Source organism: Osmia bicornis, chromosome 15 (assembly GCF_907164935.1).
Source record: "Osmia bicornis bicornis chromosome 15, iOsmBic2.1, whole genome shotgun sequence".
In the NCBI taxonomy this organism is placed as follows: Eukaryota; Metazoa; Arthropoda; class Insecta; order Hymenoptera; family Megachilidae; genus Osmia; species Osmia bicornis.
The window spans coordinates 5,394,148-5,413,033 of record NC_060230.1 but is presented as its reverse complement, the minus strand read 5'-3'; the positions used below and the strand labels follow the sequence as shown (position 1 = coordinate 5,413,033).

Below are 18,886 nucleotides of genomic sequence, written 5' to 3'. Positions count from 1 at the left end.
ATACTTATTTCCGTGCTGTTGAGTTCGCTGGAAGGCTGGAACGAACTTTCTCGTTTCTACACGGTGCGGCGACATTCTTCGTCTTCGATAGGGAACGGGCACGAGGTTTCTATCAAAGATCGCTACGACGCTTCACGAAGCATAACTACTTCCGATAAGTTGCAAGGAGACCCCGGAAGAGCATCGAGGCGGACATCGAAACGTTAGCCCGCGCAAAATGGTTCGCGCAAGCTCGATGTGGTTCACGGGCGAACAACCTTCTATGGAAGTTTGCTTTTGCCCCCTTTGATTCGTTTCCACAACCTTGCTGGGAATCTGTCTTCCGGTTCTCTCAAAGCGGATGTCGCGAATCGACGGCATTTTTATTTTTCCAACGATCCACGATTAATTAAGCTCAATTTGAGATTAATTTTTTAACCGATAATTAAAACAAAAATATTTGGAAATCTTAACGTTAATTATTGAACTCTTTACCTATGAATAATTATTGGAACAATATTGGATCAGTATTATTAATTTCAAACCACAAATTATACCACACCAAATATTTGATATTGATACCTAATGAGATTATTGATCTACATATATAATAAAACTATTGACTTTCGATATAAAATTAAACAAATTTTTTTATTTTTAAAATTGATCGAAATAGGTAAATCGACCTTTAATTTTCTATACCCATATTGATCTCTTTTACTTTCATTGCTACAGCTCCACTACAAATTCTTACAAAATACCACTGATCATTTGCTATTTTTCCAAAGTATTGATATCTGCTTGATAGTAGGACAAAATTGAACTGTGTTTTCTAGAATCGTGATAAATGAAAAAAAAATAATGTAATGCGAAAGAAAGCGTTCGCGTGCGAAATTGAACGTCGGATCGAGCGTTTATCGCGGTCAAACGGACCCTTAGGTCTCTTTTTGCTCTATAGCCTGGAGGCAACGGGTGATCTTGATAAAAACGCGACAAAATTCGCTGTTCATGCAAATACCGTGCTACGTTTCTTAGGTCAAAGAAACAAACGTGTAAAAAGAATAATTTTCTTGTAACCACAGAATCGCAAATTTTCAGTTACTTAAATGTACTGGTCTTGAAAATACATATCTAATACAAGAACTAGAATAAGGACAGTCTAAAATATTTTTCTTCCACACAAACAATATTAGAATGGTAATATCTTTGATCTTTCGTGAATTTTACTGCGGAGGGATTGAAATATTACCACAAATATGTCAATAAGTAGATTTCTCCTCGGCGAGATCAAGGAAACAATAAGACTTTTGAGAGAAACTTACCAGCGCAGCTGTATCCATTTTTATGAAGAATATAGCCGTCTTTGCAATCACATTCGTACATTCCGTCATGAAGTTCGTAGCAGAGCTGCTCGCATGGAGACCCGTGGCCGCATCTTCCTGAAATACAAAGAATCATATTTTCAGACGAAAGAAACAAACTCCAATAAAATATATCTCAAGTTCCCGGGGTGGTGATAAACTATCGGAACTACACTTTCAAGGGTGAAAACAAATGATCTGCAAAGTTGGAAATAGAATTTCCTCACAAAAAATTTCAATTGGTAAAAGAAGAAATATGTTTTCTTTACTTTTAGAAAAAATATATAAAATAAATCTATCAATAATTATTGTACAGTACGTATTAATTTATCCTGAATTTATCTGAATATTAATATCTTCAAAATTATTCATAATGCTCGGTACAATGTATAAGATTTCATCCTATCAACAAGTTCTCAAAATTTTCAGCTTGTTCTCAGATACTCTACATAAGTTAGGAGTTGAATGAACATTACGGCCGACGACGATAAATTTTCCCGATTTCTAAACGTGTCCTCGCGAATCACCAAGAGAACGGTTCATTTATCCGTTGAATTATTCCACGGTTCTCGTCAGAACGCTGGCTCAGCGTCGTCGCTTTCGCGCTTTAAGGATTTCCAACCGGTCGATCGCGACCAGCTCGACGGAATAATTCACGTCTAACCGCGAACTTCCTGCAGGATTACAATTTCCTGGTCGCCGTAACGGCACGCTCTATATCCTCTTACCCTTCGATCGTTCGAGCCTGATTGCCTCCGGCAGTCTCCAACGGCGACACTGCCCGTCTTACAGACCATTTCCTTCTACACGTATGTACACACATACCAGCTGAAATTTTCTACCACTAAACAACAGGATTAACCAGATAATCGCTGATAATGGATTGCGAAGCTTTGTCAATTTTCTATTCTGAGAAGATCAATGGAAGAATAACAGAGAAGATCCTTTTAATCCTTACATGGACATCTGGATCTAAATGTACCCATGGTTCATGAATCTTTTTCAAACTCATTTGTTAATTTGTGATACTATTTTAAACATCTCGTAAACACCTGAACAGCTCCATCAAAATCAACCCCCTTCAGGTACATCCTTTATGAAACTATCCCTTGGGATACCCAGATTAACCTTTTCCAGTGAACGGTTTAAATTAATTATTCAAACTTTTCGACCTATTCCCTGCTGATCATTTTAATAATATTTCAAGGAACAGGAAGTAATTATCCAGCGACAACATAAATTCTAGAGATTATAAAGGATTTACTTTTGAATGGTAAAAAGTGGTACGATGAAGTCTATTCGCTATCAGATTTCGTCTAATCTAATCCAGGATTTAGACATCCAAAACTCCAAATATTCTGTTTACACGTAGGTGCATTGTTTTCATGGATCAAGAAGGCTAGAGAAGTCCAGGTGAAATTTATTCGAGAAATCCTAGCCACGCGAACCCCAGCATAAATTCACGGACCGAGGAAAAATGGATCATTCGCTAACTCCGCAAAGTCGGGTTACAACGTAGCCCATCTTGCAACCCCCGTGCGTTTTTATGGCTCGACGTTGGCATAACTTTGGTCCCGTGAAAGCCGTGCCGCGTCTTTCCTGCTCTTAAAGTAATAAATAATGATAAACCCCGGCGCGAGTCGCCTCCAACAGCTACCAACCTGGAACCTTCTCAAAACGAACGGATACGTTCACGCTGGTCTTACGCCGGTTATTTATGGCCCCTGTTAGGCGAAAGCCAGGGAATAATGTAACCTTCGTCTGGCAACGATTAAAATGTTATTAACGCTTAGAACACTGATTGATGAACGACAATTTTTGGATGGATGAAAAAAAAGAAATTGGAAATTTTGGGACACTTGTTGCACTTAAATCAGGCAAATTTTATGTTAATTAAATTATTTTATGAAGATTCTATTTAAAAGAAATTAAGTTTCTTATTTTTCAAAGAGAAAAGAAAAGAAACAAGAAGTTTGAGATTTAAACTCACGACCAGGCCAGTTTTGTTTCCTGCGAAATTAGGAATGAGTTGAAACTACGATATACAAACGGATCTAATACAAGTGCACGGTTTAGGTGTCACGTATCTGTTGATTAACCTACATATTAGACTAGTGACACGCATGTAAGCGTGTACAAAGCTGTTCCAGCTATGCTGTTTCACTCGTAATCAGACGTCCTCGGCAGGAATCTGATTGATAGTGTCAGAAACAAGAACACGCATTAATCTCTCTGCTAACAGACACCTTTCTCGTCTAATGACGATGATATATCTCTAATTAAGCATAGTACTTGGTATTCTCTCAAATCTCTTGATCAGATATTTCAAAATCTATCAATTCATACGTGACATGGGTTAAGTTTGTCAATAATTAATATCATTATTGATAGTCAGTATTACGAATTTAATTTAGTAAAATAATTAAAAAATTTCTTTTTAACCGATACTATGTAACTCATAGTAAATACAGATTATCTAATCAAAAAGCATCCGGAAAATAAAAGAAGTAAATACGGGTTGCAGGGTGCATTGACGATACAGAAAGCCAGCCGATCGTTGTCGGTGCTCCTTTACGATGGAACAAATTCACGTAGTGACCGGGCGTCCGTAAATACGGGTTCCGATTTCCATCGGCGGGGTTTATCGCAACGCAACGAATCGTGCCGTAGGGTGAAAAGCCACCCTAACAATAAGTCGACGATCTGTAGCGACGGCAGTATCTAGATTGGCTGGCAATGGCTTCCCAGGGAAATCGTCTAAGGAACTTTATCTCTCTCTCTGTGTACAACAGATAGAACATCTTTTTGACTTGCGACAAATAAGTCGAATTTCCTGGATGGATAAAAGAGATGGATCATTGGTCGTCGAGACTTAAATGACAGATTCTGAAAACGAGGAAAGAGGATGAAAAGTATCATGGACCATTCCAAGGATTTTACGCGAGGAATACCTTCGAAAGGATTCGACCTCCTTCAACTGGGTTATCTTACGTGCTCATCTCGAAATTGCATTGGTTCGAGGAAACGCAACGAGAGACAGAGAGACATTGAATTCGAGGGAACGTTGCCTCTTCGAACGATTCTGAAGGGGATGTTTCACTACTTTGTCCTACTTCTTACGACTTTCCTCCAGGGAGAAGATATTTTTGTACTTTAAAGTTAGTACGGTAGCTTTTTTACTCGAAGATGATTCTATTCGACTAAAAAGGTAGAAGTTGAGATCAAAATTTATGAGTTGAAACGCTTTGTTTTATAACTTGAGAAATAGAACTGTTGTAAAGATGTCGATTCAATCTTTGTATGGTGGATTTTGAAATTTTATAGTGTATTTAAAACTGAGGTGGTGATAGAGAAAATAATGAGGCGATAATTACTGTATACCAAATTACCAAAAGCTAACTTAATTTTTAAAATGTCATCCCTCACAGACCATCAAAGGCAACCGCTTCTAATCGCTTTGAGGCAATCGTTCATTTCCCTGTCACAGATTACGAGATCAACCAGCGGGAAAAATAAAATCGAACAGAGAAAATCTGATTCACCAAGGTACACCAACCAACCACTATGGTACGTTTCCGAGTTCGATGACCTCTGGCCTACGTTTGTTCGTTTCCCTCTACCAGTACATCTCATTCTCATCAGAAATCCTTTTGATTTATTACCACATATCAACAGATAGTATCTACAAATCGAACAAAAACTTGGTAAATCATCTCTACCCATCGATGAAACAAATATTTGTCTATCTTTCTACGTGTTCTCCCTTCAGAATCATTTATTTCCTTCATCGTCATTTCTTGTCTATTCTAAGACATTTTTTTACTAAATTCAGGTACGAATTTTTATATTTTTCGATTGAATTTTATTTGATTTTTGTTGGATTTTCATTCACCTTTCCAAAGTAAGTGAACGCATTTTGAGAACCCCTGACACCTACCACCCACACCGACAAGCTGGGGTGGGTTTCTATAGCAACGCGCTACTCTCGGACACGTCGTCCGACTCTCTGAAATGAGTAGCACATCGTTCGATTTGGAAATCGAAGCAGATCCGAAAACCAGTTCCTGGTTGTTGTTTAATCGCGTCGATCGGTTCCTTTTTCCCGCAACCCAGTCTTTCCCAGTCTCTCCCACAATGATTCAGGAGGAAGGTACCATTAAAAATGAAAATATCCTTCCTTGATTGAAAATTTACTCGAGACCTTCTATAAATTTGTATTGCAAAATTTTCAAAGATTCAATGAGAAATTCAATGGACGGAATTCCCAAAACACGGTTTAAAATATGCATGGTTTTCGTTTGGAGGAGGTGGGTAAAGAGAATTATTACCAATACAAATTACGTCGTTTCATAATAAATCAGACAGGAGGGTGTCGAATCCAGGTAGAAGGAGAGTTTCGAGTGGTCAGAATAGAAGGAATGGAAAATTTAGATAGAGGTTCGAAGTTAGACACCGAGGCTGTGCGATTCGAATCGTCACACACGCCAACTGCTGACATACAAAGCCACGGACCGGAATGTTTGTTTTAGAACCTCAGATCGTTAATCCTGGATCTCCAAAGGCGAGGCCGATTAACGGCTCTCCGAATCAACGGATCCGTTCAGAGGATTTGTTCAGGAATCTGTGCGAACGTGCAAACGACGCGAAGTAACTCGTTTAAAACTGAATCATAAGACAAGGCCAAGGAATTGAAATTTTTATTCCAAAATAAATGAAATAAGTTATATTAAATTCGAGGAAAATTTGAAATGACGCACCGGGTGAGTCATTGATTCCAAATGAAATAATTACAGCATCGAGGTGTTAATTAAGAATGTATAAATATAATGAAATTTAATAAAATAAAATAATATTAAATTTTTGAACATTTGAAATAATTATTAACAAATCTGAACAAACTAGTTTTTCAATTGTATGTTTCCTTGAATTTACAATTTTTTTCATTCTCGTATACAGCATGTCAAGTACAAATCGTTGTCAATTTTTCGAATCTTGTCCAAACAGAGAACAGGATTCCACAAACAAGGGTTGAAAAATTTCCTATTTTTTCAAGATCCCCTCGTGTTTTACCATCAAACTAGCCTCTATTATTTCTCCTGCACACATTATTCGCCGCGTTGTTCCCGATCGATTCCACGTCCCGACGGGTATTCCGCATGTGCAAAACACACGCACGTGCGTGCGTGCGCAAATTGCTGTACTGAGAACACTGAACGCCGGAAATGTCTATGAAAAATGAGCAAGTCGTGAAAAATTCACGCTGAATCGAACGATTCTTCCCTATTCGGCGACTAATAAACGCGAACCAGCTGTTGAACGCGACGTTATGAGACACTGACCACGATGGTTATGATCAAGTTGATGGACATATGCATATTTCTTTAATATCAACGCCAAAAATATTCGTAAATAAAAATAGAAATAAAATTTTGTAGCAACTAAGGTATGGAATTTTTTTAAATTAAATTAAAATATTCACTAGCTTAATTTTTCTTTTTGAAAATTTTAAAACTCTGCAAATTCTAATTTCCTGTGTATTTTTGGATTTCCAGGTATCTACTGAAGTACCATCATTGTATAGATATAGAGAAACTGAACAGGAGCAACCAGACGACCTCTCAGCCCTTCAAAACATACCTTTCAAATCAAGCAAGGGCTTCGATCAGTCAACAGAAGGGTCGAATTCGATTCATGATGTTCAACAAGTGTTACTATCACCGATAACAATGAAGAGATGTCATTCATGGACGACCAGTGTCTGCTCCTTTAACGTTCAACTAAATGGTTCAATATAGACTAGAATTAACATGTTGACTTACCAATATGTATTCCTCTACATATATTATTAAAATAATAAAACATAATTTTTGTACAAAAATAAATATACTAGTACACTCAGATTCCTTTAATCAGTACTGAATTTAAAATAAGAAGGTTGCCTTTTCCTTAAAGTTCTATCGTGAAACCCTGTGGTGAACCCCTTTATTCTTTTAAAATCGTTCAATTTTTAAAATAAAATTAGAAACAGCGTTCTTGTATCATCTACCTAAAAGACTAACTACGGGAACATGAATAAAAATCAATTAAATCCTTTTGAAAACATCCTCGATGTCAGGTAAACGAAATTTGACCATCTTCGGGTAAAGATCACGCAGCAAGGGGGAAAGCGATTGGGACCTTTTCCGTTTGCACGGCTAATTAACCGTTTATTTTAATTACGAACCGAGTGGCGGTTCGAACCGTCGAGCCGAGGAGAGAAAGGCTGGAAAATCGTCGACGAAGCGAATCGGGACGGGTCGACGAACCGTGGAAGAATCGGGAAACCGCTCGCTCGGTGAAGCCGTTCGCGCGGAATCGTTGAAAGCGCGAAACTTTGCGGATTTGTGGCGAATTTGTCGTGAAAATGGTGGAACAGGGGTAGACGGGTCAGCGATAGGCCACCAACCTCCCCCGGTTGAAACGAATTAAAAGGGGTGAACAGGTGATTACCCTGATCATCACGGTTCAGTGTGTGACGTATTTGTTTTTTCCCTCCGAAAGAGGTTTATCAGGACAATAGGTACTGGTACAACGAGATTTATATAAACATTTTTTTTTTACAATTTTGGTGGTCCATGAAAGAGGACAAATATTTTTTTCAAGTGCATCAATGCATTTGCAAAACAATTTCTTCTAACAAACAAGAAATCATTGAACAAGTATGTTAAAAAATAAATTATTTTGATAATTAGAAAGGATTTACACTTCAGGAAAGAACAAACATTCTCCTCAGACTACTAATATTTGCATTTGAAATAATTAATTACCGAAAGGATAAGCTAATTTCTACAAGGGGAGGATTATAAGCATGGTAGATATAATTGAAAGGGTTTCTTGCCTCGGTACTGTTTCCCAATACGAACTTGTACAGACAGAAGGAAGTATCGATCAATAAGGAGAAATTTATTTGATTAGGATAATCAATTGCATTTTTCTTATATTTTTTATTTCATAGCAACTTAATTAAGGAATTCCTTGAATTGCTATAATAAATTAGAGAGAGAGGTACCGGGTACCGAAGCCTCCTCCATATTTATTTTATAAAATTGAAAATGATTTTCAAAGGTACTTTCTCCATCGATAAAAGGTCATTTGCTTGTACAAACTCCAACTGAAGAATCACGGCGACTTCTTTAACTTCGATCCAATGAATGGAAACGATGGTCGTGTTTAAAGAAAATAAAGGAACAAACATTTTCCTTTCTCGTTATTTGCTTCCAGACGAAATTCAAAAGAGGATGAGCCAATTAAGTTTTGAATGGAATCTTGTTCCCATTCGAATATAATTGTCCTGGAAGTATATCCGATCGTCGTTTTTCTTTTAACAACTTAGATAAGCTCAAAAGAGGAGCAAGGTGCTTTCATTTACATTCTGTAGATAATTAAATAGTTCCTTAAAAATATATTATTGTTATCTGACGGTACATATTCTACTGTATTCTGTTATCAAAATTCTATCATCTGCGATCCAAATTTTAAAAATCAATGAATGACCAATTAACTCGTTATTGACTAATCTATTATTTTTAAAAAATTATTGAAAAAGAAGTGTCTAAAGTGAAGATGAAAAATAACAATGATCTCATACGACTGTTTGATATTTGACTGTTTGAAGTTGATGTCCAACAGGGAATGATTCAAATATCACCGGACTGCTCATAATCGTTCACGCGACGAAGAGGAATGATTTATTGTCGCAACAAGTCGCATTAGCGTGCTTTAATTGCGAAAAGGGCTTCGTTATATCTGCGGTCTCACGGCACTCGCTGAATATTACAGCAGGTTCAGGCTTGCCAGCTTTGGAATCGGGTCAACTGCGGTTTTCGTTGGAAAATCAGTCTATCGTCATCCACCGTCACGCCCTACTTCGTATCGTGAAAATGCGCATAACGTGAATACGTCGAATGAATCCTGTAACATTGGTATCCTTTTCCATACTATTATCCTGCAGTTTACAATGAAAATGCAGCAAATAATATTTATTTTACTATCTGAGGAAAGATGGGTTTCAGGGACGAATCAGGCACGTATCAGGCACCCTCTCAAAAAGCAATAAATTAAAAGGGGGTGGTAGTGAGATCCGATGCTTAGATTTCTACGTGTCGTGAAAACACATTCCTACGCGTATCCCTTCGTTTCGATTTATTGCCCGATAAAATTTTACCTATCCCCAGCCACGTGTAAATACGACTTGTTTCATTGGTATTCCTTTAATCTTCGCGGCGTTGCGACAAGCCGGCTCGATATCCCCTTTCGTATTGATTTTTCTTTGCATACGACACCGGTCTTGGGTAAATTTCATGAAACATTCATGATACAGTCTTCCAACATCTCGAGAAACATTTTTCTGGTTTTCCTAGACAAACGTGATCGTTGAAACATTTTGGAAATTGAATATCCATCGGGGGCGAGGAGAAAAAGATATAGAATAGAACTGTTATGGGGTAGATTGGAGCTTTTGTAGATGATAACATTGTTGAAGGTGTGAAAGGACAGAGAACATTAGAAAATTAGAATTTGAAAATTTAGAAACCCCCGAATTTCACAACAGAAAAATTACAAGAACTAGAAATACTAATAATCTTCTGCATTTGCACAGCGTTAGACAAGAAGAAATCCTTGAATGTAAACTGGAGAAATGTAAAGAGAAGGATTACAAGGGATCACCTATCTTCTCTGTACATGTTTATCCAATTTATAGAGTGACGTCGATCTATTTCCTCGATTTAAAAGACTTGACAGCGTTTTCGTCCACGTCCATACAAGTCCGACGAATGTCAGTGTGATTAATTGTAGACTGACCAACACCAGGCAAAGTAACCGACCGGCAGAGGCTTCTAAACCGACTATCGATCCATGTTAAACAGACGACAGCCCACTGTCGTTGTACTTGCACTCGAGTACGAGCAGCCATTAAGGCTAGCAACTCTTTAGCCATTCTACACTCTCTAAACTTTCGTCACGAAAGGCTTTTTCTTTTCTTTTCTTTTCTTTCCCCTCTTTTGTTATACCGTGACTTGAGCTCCACGGCACACAACGAATTTGTTAACCCTTTATTATACTCTGTTGAAACTTTGAAATAAAGTAACAAAATTTCAAACAAATTGTTAAATAAATTGTTTCATTATTTAAAATTTATCTATGTGTTTGGATGGGTTTAAAATTTACATGGTCTGAATTAAAATTTTGTACAATTATACAAAATTCTAGAAATGATAATTCTGCAAAATCACATGGTGGAAGTATGACCTTTTCGGTGTTTAAACATTCTTGAAGAAACGAGAAGATTAAATGGTTTGAAAGGAAAGTTCAACAGGGAAGGTGTTAATGAAGATAATAGCCAAACACCACATCTCATTCCGTTCTATTACCCTCTAAAATCCCATCCACACCCCTCGAAACGTTTTCGCCCCCCTTTTCACAAGTGTCAGCCACCTGCAGAGAGCGACGAAAAGCTCGCAGTCCGATCGATTGAATAAGTTTAACCGGCTGTAAAGTAGCGTCTGTCGTTCGTTTTCCTTTTCATCGTGGCCGCGTTGAAACGGAAGTTGCCTGGAACTTGTTGCACCCACGTAGCGCGAGCTTTTCTCCTACCTTTCGCGTTTTCACGAAAGGGGACACTGGCTGACGAATCATGGAGAGAACCGGAAACAAGGGTTGCCTACATATTTTCAAAGAACAAAAGGGTTGGTTGCAAAGCAATTAAAATTGATTTTCCTTCCTGGGTTTGTAAGTTTCGAATGCTACTATGGTATTGATTAACCCTTTCGTTGCTAGGGTGAATATAGGCACCCATTGCCAAGGGGTTTAGATGGTGCAATGGGTGAAGGAAAGAGAATAATGGAATTGAGGGTTGGATGATATTGGGTTGCGCAAATTATGGGGTGAATGACACCTTTGAAATGTGGAAACCCGAAATGTGGATATCCGAAAATTCGAACATCAACTAGGAATTGGAAGGATTAACATAGAAAAGAAAATTGATTAGATTTTATTATGCAAGTATACAAAATGTTCAAAGTCTAATAGAAGTGAGAAAAGGGTAGAAAGAATGATTCTATGTAACAGACGTCGGGAGATGAATACGAAAGTAATAACCCCATGAACGATGAATATAAAGCGACTCGTTGGACGTCTGATATCTTAATAACTCACCGGATATTGGTATTCGATAATTTGATGTGTTCTTCGTGTCACGCTAATTTTCTTTCAATGTATCATACTAACAAACAGACAGAATGGTTCAATGAATCCCTTAGTTGAGGATATAGGGCAATTTATCCAATTGAATTATGAATTTCCTATAATGTATCAATAGGATAATTGGATTTATTGGATTTCTGCAATTCGTGCAATAGTTTTTGCAAAATTTTGTATAATTCTTTAAAATAATAAAAACTGAATATCTTTAACAAACTTCTAACGACCTTCTCAATGAATAATTTATAATTCCATAAAAAGAAATTAAACATTTTCACGAGTAATTGACCCTGTTCGATGCTATTTTATACACCATTACTTGAAACTTACCAAACGCTCGAATACTTCCACAGAATAATATTGTATCACTTGTTTCGATTAAATCAATTAGAAGCTTATCGACAATCAAGGCTCAGTTAATAAAGCGTCAATAAATATTTACGAGTAAAGAAATGGTCCTTGTAGTGAAGTGAACGCCACTTCGAGACGAGTTTCTGCTCCATTACTAATGAGAATTTAGTTCAGAGGTTCAGAAAGGCGGCTTTCTACCAAACGATTATAGGCTTTTCATTATTTCACGTAGCTACGGAGTCTCGAAAGAACCCGTTGAATATCGTTAATAATGAGAGTAATTAGGAGGCTAATTCATATTGGATTCCACGCGTACCTCGACTTTGTAAATGAAATTCTCTCATTATTAATTGAGATTCTACTCGTCGAGATTCCGGTGAATATTGATTTTATTAAGTTGCTTGATATTAAATTTGTTAAATTTCGTGAATTTTAAGTGATAATACTTAACACTAATTAATTAAACTTGCTAATCATTGATAACCACCTTGATCACCAAGATAATTAATCACTCTCATCCTAAAAGCTTTGATCTTTCTTTCTGCATACTAATTTATAAAAGCATTAAATTCAACCAACATTAATAATTTTAAGGAATATTCATAAACCATAATCCACTTTGATGAACCCAGCCCGCAAGTGCATTTAGATAAACCAAGAAAGGAACAAAGAGAATAATGAAGGTAGGCGTACACCTTCCACCATCAGCAATTAATAATCCTCTCTCCCAGAATCAGAACGTCAGAATAGAACGATGAAGAACGATCTCCCCGATTCCAGTCGTATTTTCTAATAATCCAATATTAAAACACAGCCCTGTCGGCCGTGAAAATAAACCGGACACTCCCAGCTTCGTATACACACCTAAAGCAACGTCTGGCCTGTAATTACGTTGGCCACATTCGAGCCAACTTTTCCATGCACGATTCCCCGATAGCCGAGTGGAAATTAAACGTGTAATTCGATCTATTCTACCGGGAGACCTACAACCAACTGCAATAACCACCATCATCTTCGTGGACTTGTGCCAGAGATACGATGGAACGAGGATGAAAAGATAGAGAATAACTTTTCTGTTAGAAATTGGATTAAAACAGGACTTTTTAACGTTGCAAAAGCGGGGAATTACTTGGAACCCGGTAGATTTTAGCTGTCTCAGAGAATGGGGAAGTTTTATCAGTGTCAGTAACAGTCAGTGACGTAGCTAAACGGAGGAAAGGGTGGATTTGGCCCTCTAAAAATGTAGATTGGCCTCCTCGATATTCTAAGATTCGGGGATTCAAACATTCTAGGGTTCTAAGATTCGAAGATTCTAGGATTCTAAAATTCCAAAATTCCAAAAGCTGAAAAACCCAAAATTCCGAAATAACAAAATTTAAAAATTAAATAATTCCCAGTCCAAAATTTTAAAGTTTCCAAATTCAAAAATTTCAAATCCAGCACTTCACCATTTCTTGAAATTTCTACAAAGACCAAATGCCATCGTTATATTCTAAATTGAGTTGCATGGTGTTGAAATTTTTGGAAAAAGCTATCTTCGTTCCCACAGAAGTGAAACACGAGACGGTGAAACGGAAAGGATAGAAATTGTGAATCGTTTCGCTATTGCAATAGGGAAGCAACACAAATTTCCCAGAACAAACGGTTTCGAGTTAACAAATAGTTGCAAAGTCTCGCTTTCTATTGTTCTTTTCAATTTTCCTACTGTAATTGTAACGAGGTACATTCAAGATACACCATTCAACTTCAGAACAGAAAAGAGAGATACATATGTACAACTGCTTTATTACATAAACACCTTTTATTTATCTATTTCGAACATTTCAAAACCCATTCCATTTTATAGTTTGTCCTCGTTGATATGTTTCAGTGCTCAATACAAAATGTATACATTTAAACTGTGTCTCAATACTGAAAATATGGAAAAATTGAATTTTTTAATTACACTCTTAAAATATATTTTTTTCATTGAACATCTAAAATATTATCAAAACATAAATGCATTTTTTTAAAAATTCAAAATAGCTGCCTTGAAGTTACGTGAATTGTTACCATGTACACTCTGTTCATTAAGTTTTTTGAAGCAGAGAAAATTCGTTAACGAACGAGCCAGGTAGCAAAAATAATAACTCTATAGAACAATGTCATAGAATAAAATCAAATCGTTCAAACGAGACATACAATTGAACATTTGCTAGTTCCCTATTATATATTTTCCATGCTACTAATGCTCCATAATTTTCCGTTTCTTAGAATTTTTCCACCAAAATCTTGATAGCAAGGAATTATCGAGCGCCTATTGTATTCAGTTTCCACCAGGACAAAACGCTATACAACTTCTGTAGGTGACGAGTAAATATCATTAAAAGGTGGAAGGATCAAAATTAACGAATTCCACTGAATTCGTATAAGTCGTGGAACAGGAATCACGTTCGCGAAACAAGCGAAATCGATACTGCTCGAACGTTCGTAGAAACCGCGACCAAACAAACTTCATCGTTCGTTGTAGTCCAATTAAACCCTCCGTTGAACCATGAATCACGTCCACCGATGTACCACTTTAATCGCTTTATTCGTCGACGTTGTATCCGGCTAGAGAGAAAAAAAAACCCTAACCCCGTATCTTCAGGGATGGAAAAGGAGGACATGGAAAGCGGAGGAACACGCATTGTTCAACATCAACCTCGGTCGCCTACATTCCTCCAATTTCATTCACTCGTGCCAACAACTTCTCACTTTCCTAACCACGGAACATCTCGATGTTTCCTGATCCAAATTTTTCCGACAGTCGTTTCAACCCCTCGACTGCCACCCTTATTTTTGCCAGGGGCGAGTAAATGTCTGTTCTACGTCCCCGTTTTGGATCGCCCCGAGGCTGAAAGCAATCTTCAACCGGGGCTTGGATACATCTACCCCTTTCCACTTGTCTTACTTTTTCTTCCTCTGTATCGTTCTTTTGTTGATTCTTCTTTTTTCTTCCATCATTTTTGTTCTATGTTCAGAGCAAGGTAGAATAAATTCTACAGGAAGAAAGAGATGTAAGGGAAGAAGAAACTCACCATTTGTTTCTGTGAGATGAATATTTGATGTATTATTTATGCTGACAGTTTGGTAAGAAATAAAATTTGCAGGGGTAAAAGGGATGATGTCCTCGACCCCTAATTTCCATATTAAGAAACTCAATCTTTTACCATCCTCCCCCATTACAAATTTTCTCAGCTGTGTTATTCCATTAACCAGCCACCTGCATCGTATCCTTAACCTTCCGTTCGCTTCTCCTACTTCCGGATTCTGTTCGACGTCGTACCTTGCCCTTATTTGTCACGAACCGGATCGACTAAGTGGTTCGTGCTAATGGACGAAACTAATTCACGCAGAACCGGCGAATTCAATGGGAAATTCGAGGGATAATTGCTGAATGTTTGGGGAAACGTTTAAGCTAAACGCGGCGAAGATCGGGACCGGATGCTTCGTTGTTTCTGGATGAATGCCAAAACGTTGGAACGGATATGAGAATAGTGCAGGTCTACAATTTTCCGGTAAGGAACGATTTTAATGGAAATGAGAACGCGATGGTGGTCGGTTTTTAGCCGCTGAAAGCCTCCGCGCTACGCTTCCATGGACGTTTGTGTTTCACCGTATGCACGTTAAATGCTGTGTAATATGTAACGAGTCCAAATGAAACAATGGGAGAAAAGGTAACGCTTGTAGGCGTTGGGATACGCGTATGGAAAGCGACGTTCACCGTATTATTACGTCCGCGAAGCATTCAACCTCCTGCAAGCATTGTGCTTTGTGTTATTCAACAGGATTCTATTACAAGTTTTATATAAGAATTTCATAATGCACAGTTTCTGCTTTTTTAAGAAAATTCTATTTGAGGATTGATCAAGTCATACGAAAACTCATTGAAAAATTATAAATAGACTGAAGAAATTTATGAAAGTATAATGTGAAGAATAAGTATTAGAAAAAATTTGAAAATTCATATAATTTTGTTTATGGGACTATTAGTATATTTGCATTATAATGTGTATTAGAATGATTAGAAGAGAAGTTAATATATTAGTTGAAATGTTCTATGGTGACAAAGGAAATGAGAAGATTAATAGTCTAAAGGGTAGGTACGATGAAGACAATATTTATGGAGTTACAGGGATGGCACCGCCTAGTGGATTATCCCATCCAAAGAGAATTACTGTACGTATTCTACGCGCCACTTACCAAACTGTTTTCAAGATTTATAACCCGTCGCCTCGCTTTACGTCTTTGTATACCCGTCGCCTGGCTATATACTTAGTTATTCCACTTGATGCCCGACCGAGCGCCGAGCTACTTCACTTGCCACGCGTCCGACCGTGCATCTGCTTATTCCACTTCTTTATGCGCACCGCTCAAAATCGCTATGGAGAATCATCTATTCAAGTGACTTCAATGCTCAATAACATAGAACCCACTATACTTTATTGCATAAAGTATACGTCTATATAACTTGTACCATAATTGGTAATCAATCAAATATACATTAATTACAAAAGTGAATTCCTTCCGAATTTTTCTAAAATTATTCCAATACGTCTAATGGGTAATTTTATTGTTTTTATACCCAATTTTTTGCTATGGATAGCAAATTTGAAGATGAACAAAATGATTGATTTTAACTATGATTCGAACTATGCTATTGCAAAGTCGTTTGTGTATACAGTTCCTGAGGGTTCCTCGGTTATAATTAGAGAGGATATTTAATGAAACTCAACGGAAGTCGATCGCGCAGCCGACGTATGAAAACGATTTTAATTAGTTCTCAGGTTCAAACGCAGCTCGCTTAATTTTGTCCTCCACTTAACATCAAAATTGAGCAACCAACCCGACTTCCTGCGTCAGTTGGTCTGCTCATTAAGAGGATCCAGGTTGTGGGGTCTTCTTTGCCTCCAGCTACACGCGCTCCTTGACGCGACCCTGTTATCTGGCGAAATTCCACGCTTTCTCTTATTTCTCGTTACCCTTCTTTGCGTATTTAGTCGACAATTAAATTGCTACCCATAAAACGTTTCAAGAAATTTTCAATCATCGGTATAAATTTCAGACTTCTCAAGGAAACAATAATTTCCTGAATTTAATTGCCAATTTAATAACGATAAAATCATCCATTGTCCATAATCCAAAATATTAATTTGCAATCAGTAATCTTTGTAAAAAATGTTTCCAGAGTAATCAACTTTCAGATCAGATTTTCTTCAAAACTAACTAGATACATTTGCATACAGCGTTTCCAAGCAAAGGTAAAAGGCTTTGCATGATACACGTACACGTGAAAAAAAAAAACGAGGATAAGTTTTCAAGCTGGTGTCCCTCTTTTCATCGCGCAAACGCGTTTACCTGTTCATTGTGGTGCAAACTGCAAGCCGAGACTAATTACCTGGGCGTTAATGACCGGGATGAGCGATCCCGGTGCCGCCATATAAATCGAAGTAGGTCGCAATGTAAATAAAGAAAGTCGCCCATTAAAATTCCTTCGTCCATGGAGGGACATTATCGTATAAAAAGCTACCCTCTGCTTCGTTATCGTTTGAATCGTTACTTTTAACCTCGTCGAGGATTTCGAATAACAAGAACACCGATGAAAACGAAGCTTTCGCAATTGTTGCCGCAAATACATATTTAAAGGAATAAAGATGTAAAAGAACGCAAGCTATTTCAAGGATTGTCGTAAATATTCGTGTGACGATGCGAACTGTTTTTTTCTTTTTTTTTCTTTACTACATAGGAAAAAGCTTTTGACTTCTTTCAACGAGTATCTGCATTTTTATTCTGGAAGAATAACTGTGCAGACTTAATCATTGAAAAATAGAATTTAATTTGTACTGATAGTTTCTGAAAGTTTTTCCTTCAATTCTTATTGACTGATTTGAATTTTAATAATTCTGAGATATCAACTAAAGTAAAATTATCTATCTAACAATAAACTATAAAATAAAAGTCCAGCTAATAAATCCTAGAAGGAACTGCAAATGCCACGCTTACAATCCGGTATTAATCCCAACTGCTAAGAAGAGACTTAACACTTGAACAAGAACTTTGAAACAACTGCAATTGTTCCACGGATAAGCAAGGAAAAAAATATTTAACTGTCGTTAATCATCCTACAATTGAGGTTTATTAATCCAGGTGCGCCTTGTGGCTTGGCAAGGAAAAGAAAAATGCTTAAAGAATATACGCAAGAAAACAACGATTCGTAACGAGTCTCGTAAAAAGTAACACTTGAAAAATTTCAAACGTCCAACTATAGTTTTACCTGCTTTTCAAAATCCCCAGACATATTCAACAACTGCTTCAAACAGAGAAAGAAGTCTGCTATTAAGATTCACACGCTGTTCGTTTAGTGGATAATAAATTTGTACTTCTTATCGTGAATACAAGATGTAAACGAGGTATTTTACAGCTGGATATAAAAAACATATGAATAGATGGAATTGCAAGGCGATTCAAACTAACGTATTAAACAACTGCATCGAATTTTAATTGCAATTTACTTTTAAGTCCCTCAACTACGAAAAGCTGAAAAAGATACAATTTTTATTTGAAACTTTTTCAACGTTAAATTTAATTCTTCTGGAAAAGTAGTTAACACAAAAGAGAATATTTTATATGTAAAATTTTGAAAAACTGACACGTTGATTACCATGGATATAATTTAATAAATAATAAAAGAAAAGAGGAAAAATTTGTAATAGCATTACTGATATATTAAATAATATAAGGCAAAAGATTATAATATTTATCCAGAGTAATTTTAATTATAAGGATTTCACTTTTCACTGTGATTAGCAAATGTTCTAATCACTGCAATTTTAAATTAAAAAAGTCCTTCTGAATTTAAAATAAAATTTCAGTCACTAAAATTAAGTAAACAGTAATAAAACGTTTAAATAACAGTAGATTAACTTCTCCCAGAG

At 36.9% G+C, this 18,886-nt stretch overlaps 1 protein-coding gene across 5 annotated transcripts in view; it reads right to left on the bottom strand.

Annotated features, from left to right (window-relative positions):
- The window catches only part of LOC114877545 (pikachurin-like), a 92,945-nt gene that overhangs the window by 64,833 nt on the left and 9,226 nt on the right, over window positions 1–18,886 (bottom strand). For all 5 annotated transcript variants that reach the window (XM_029190234.2, XM_029190235.2, XM_029190237.2 and 2 more), the window contains one exon: window positions 1,302–1,418. In XM_029190234.2, the coding sequence (XP_029046067.2) occupies window positions 1,302–1,418 (117 nt within the window). The remainder of the gene's footprint in view (window positions 1–1,301; window positions 1,419–18,886) is intronic.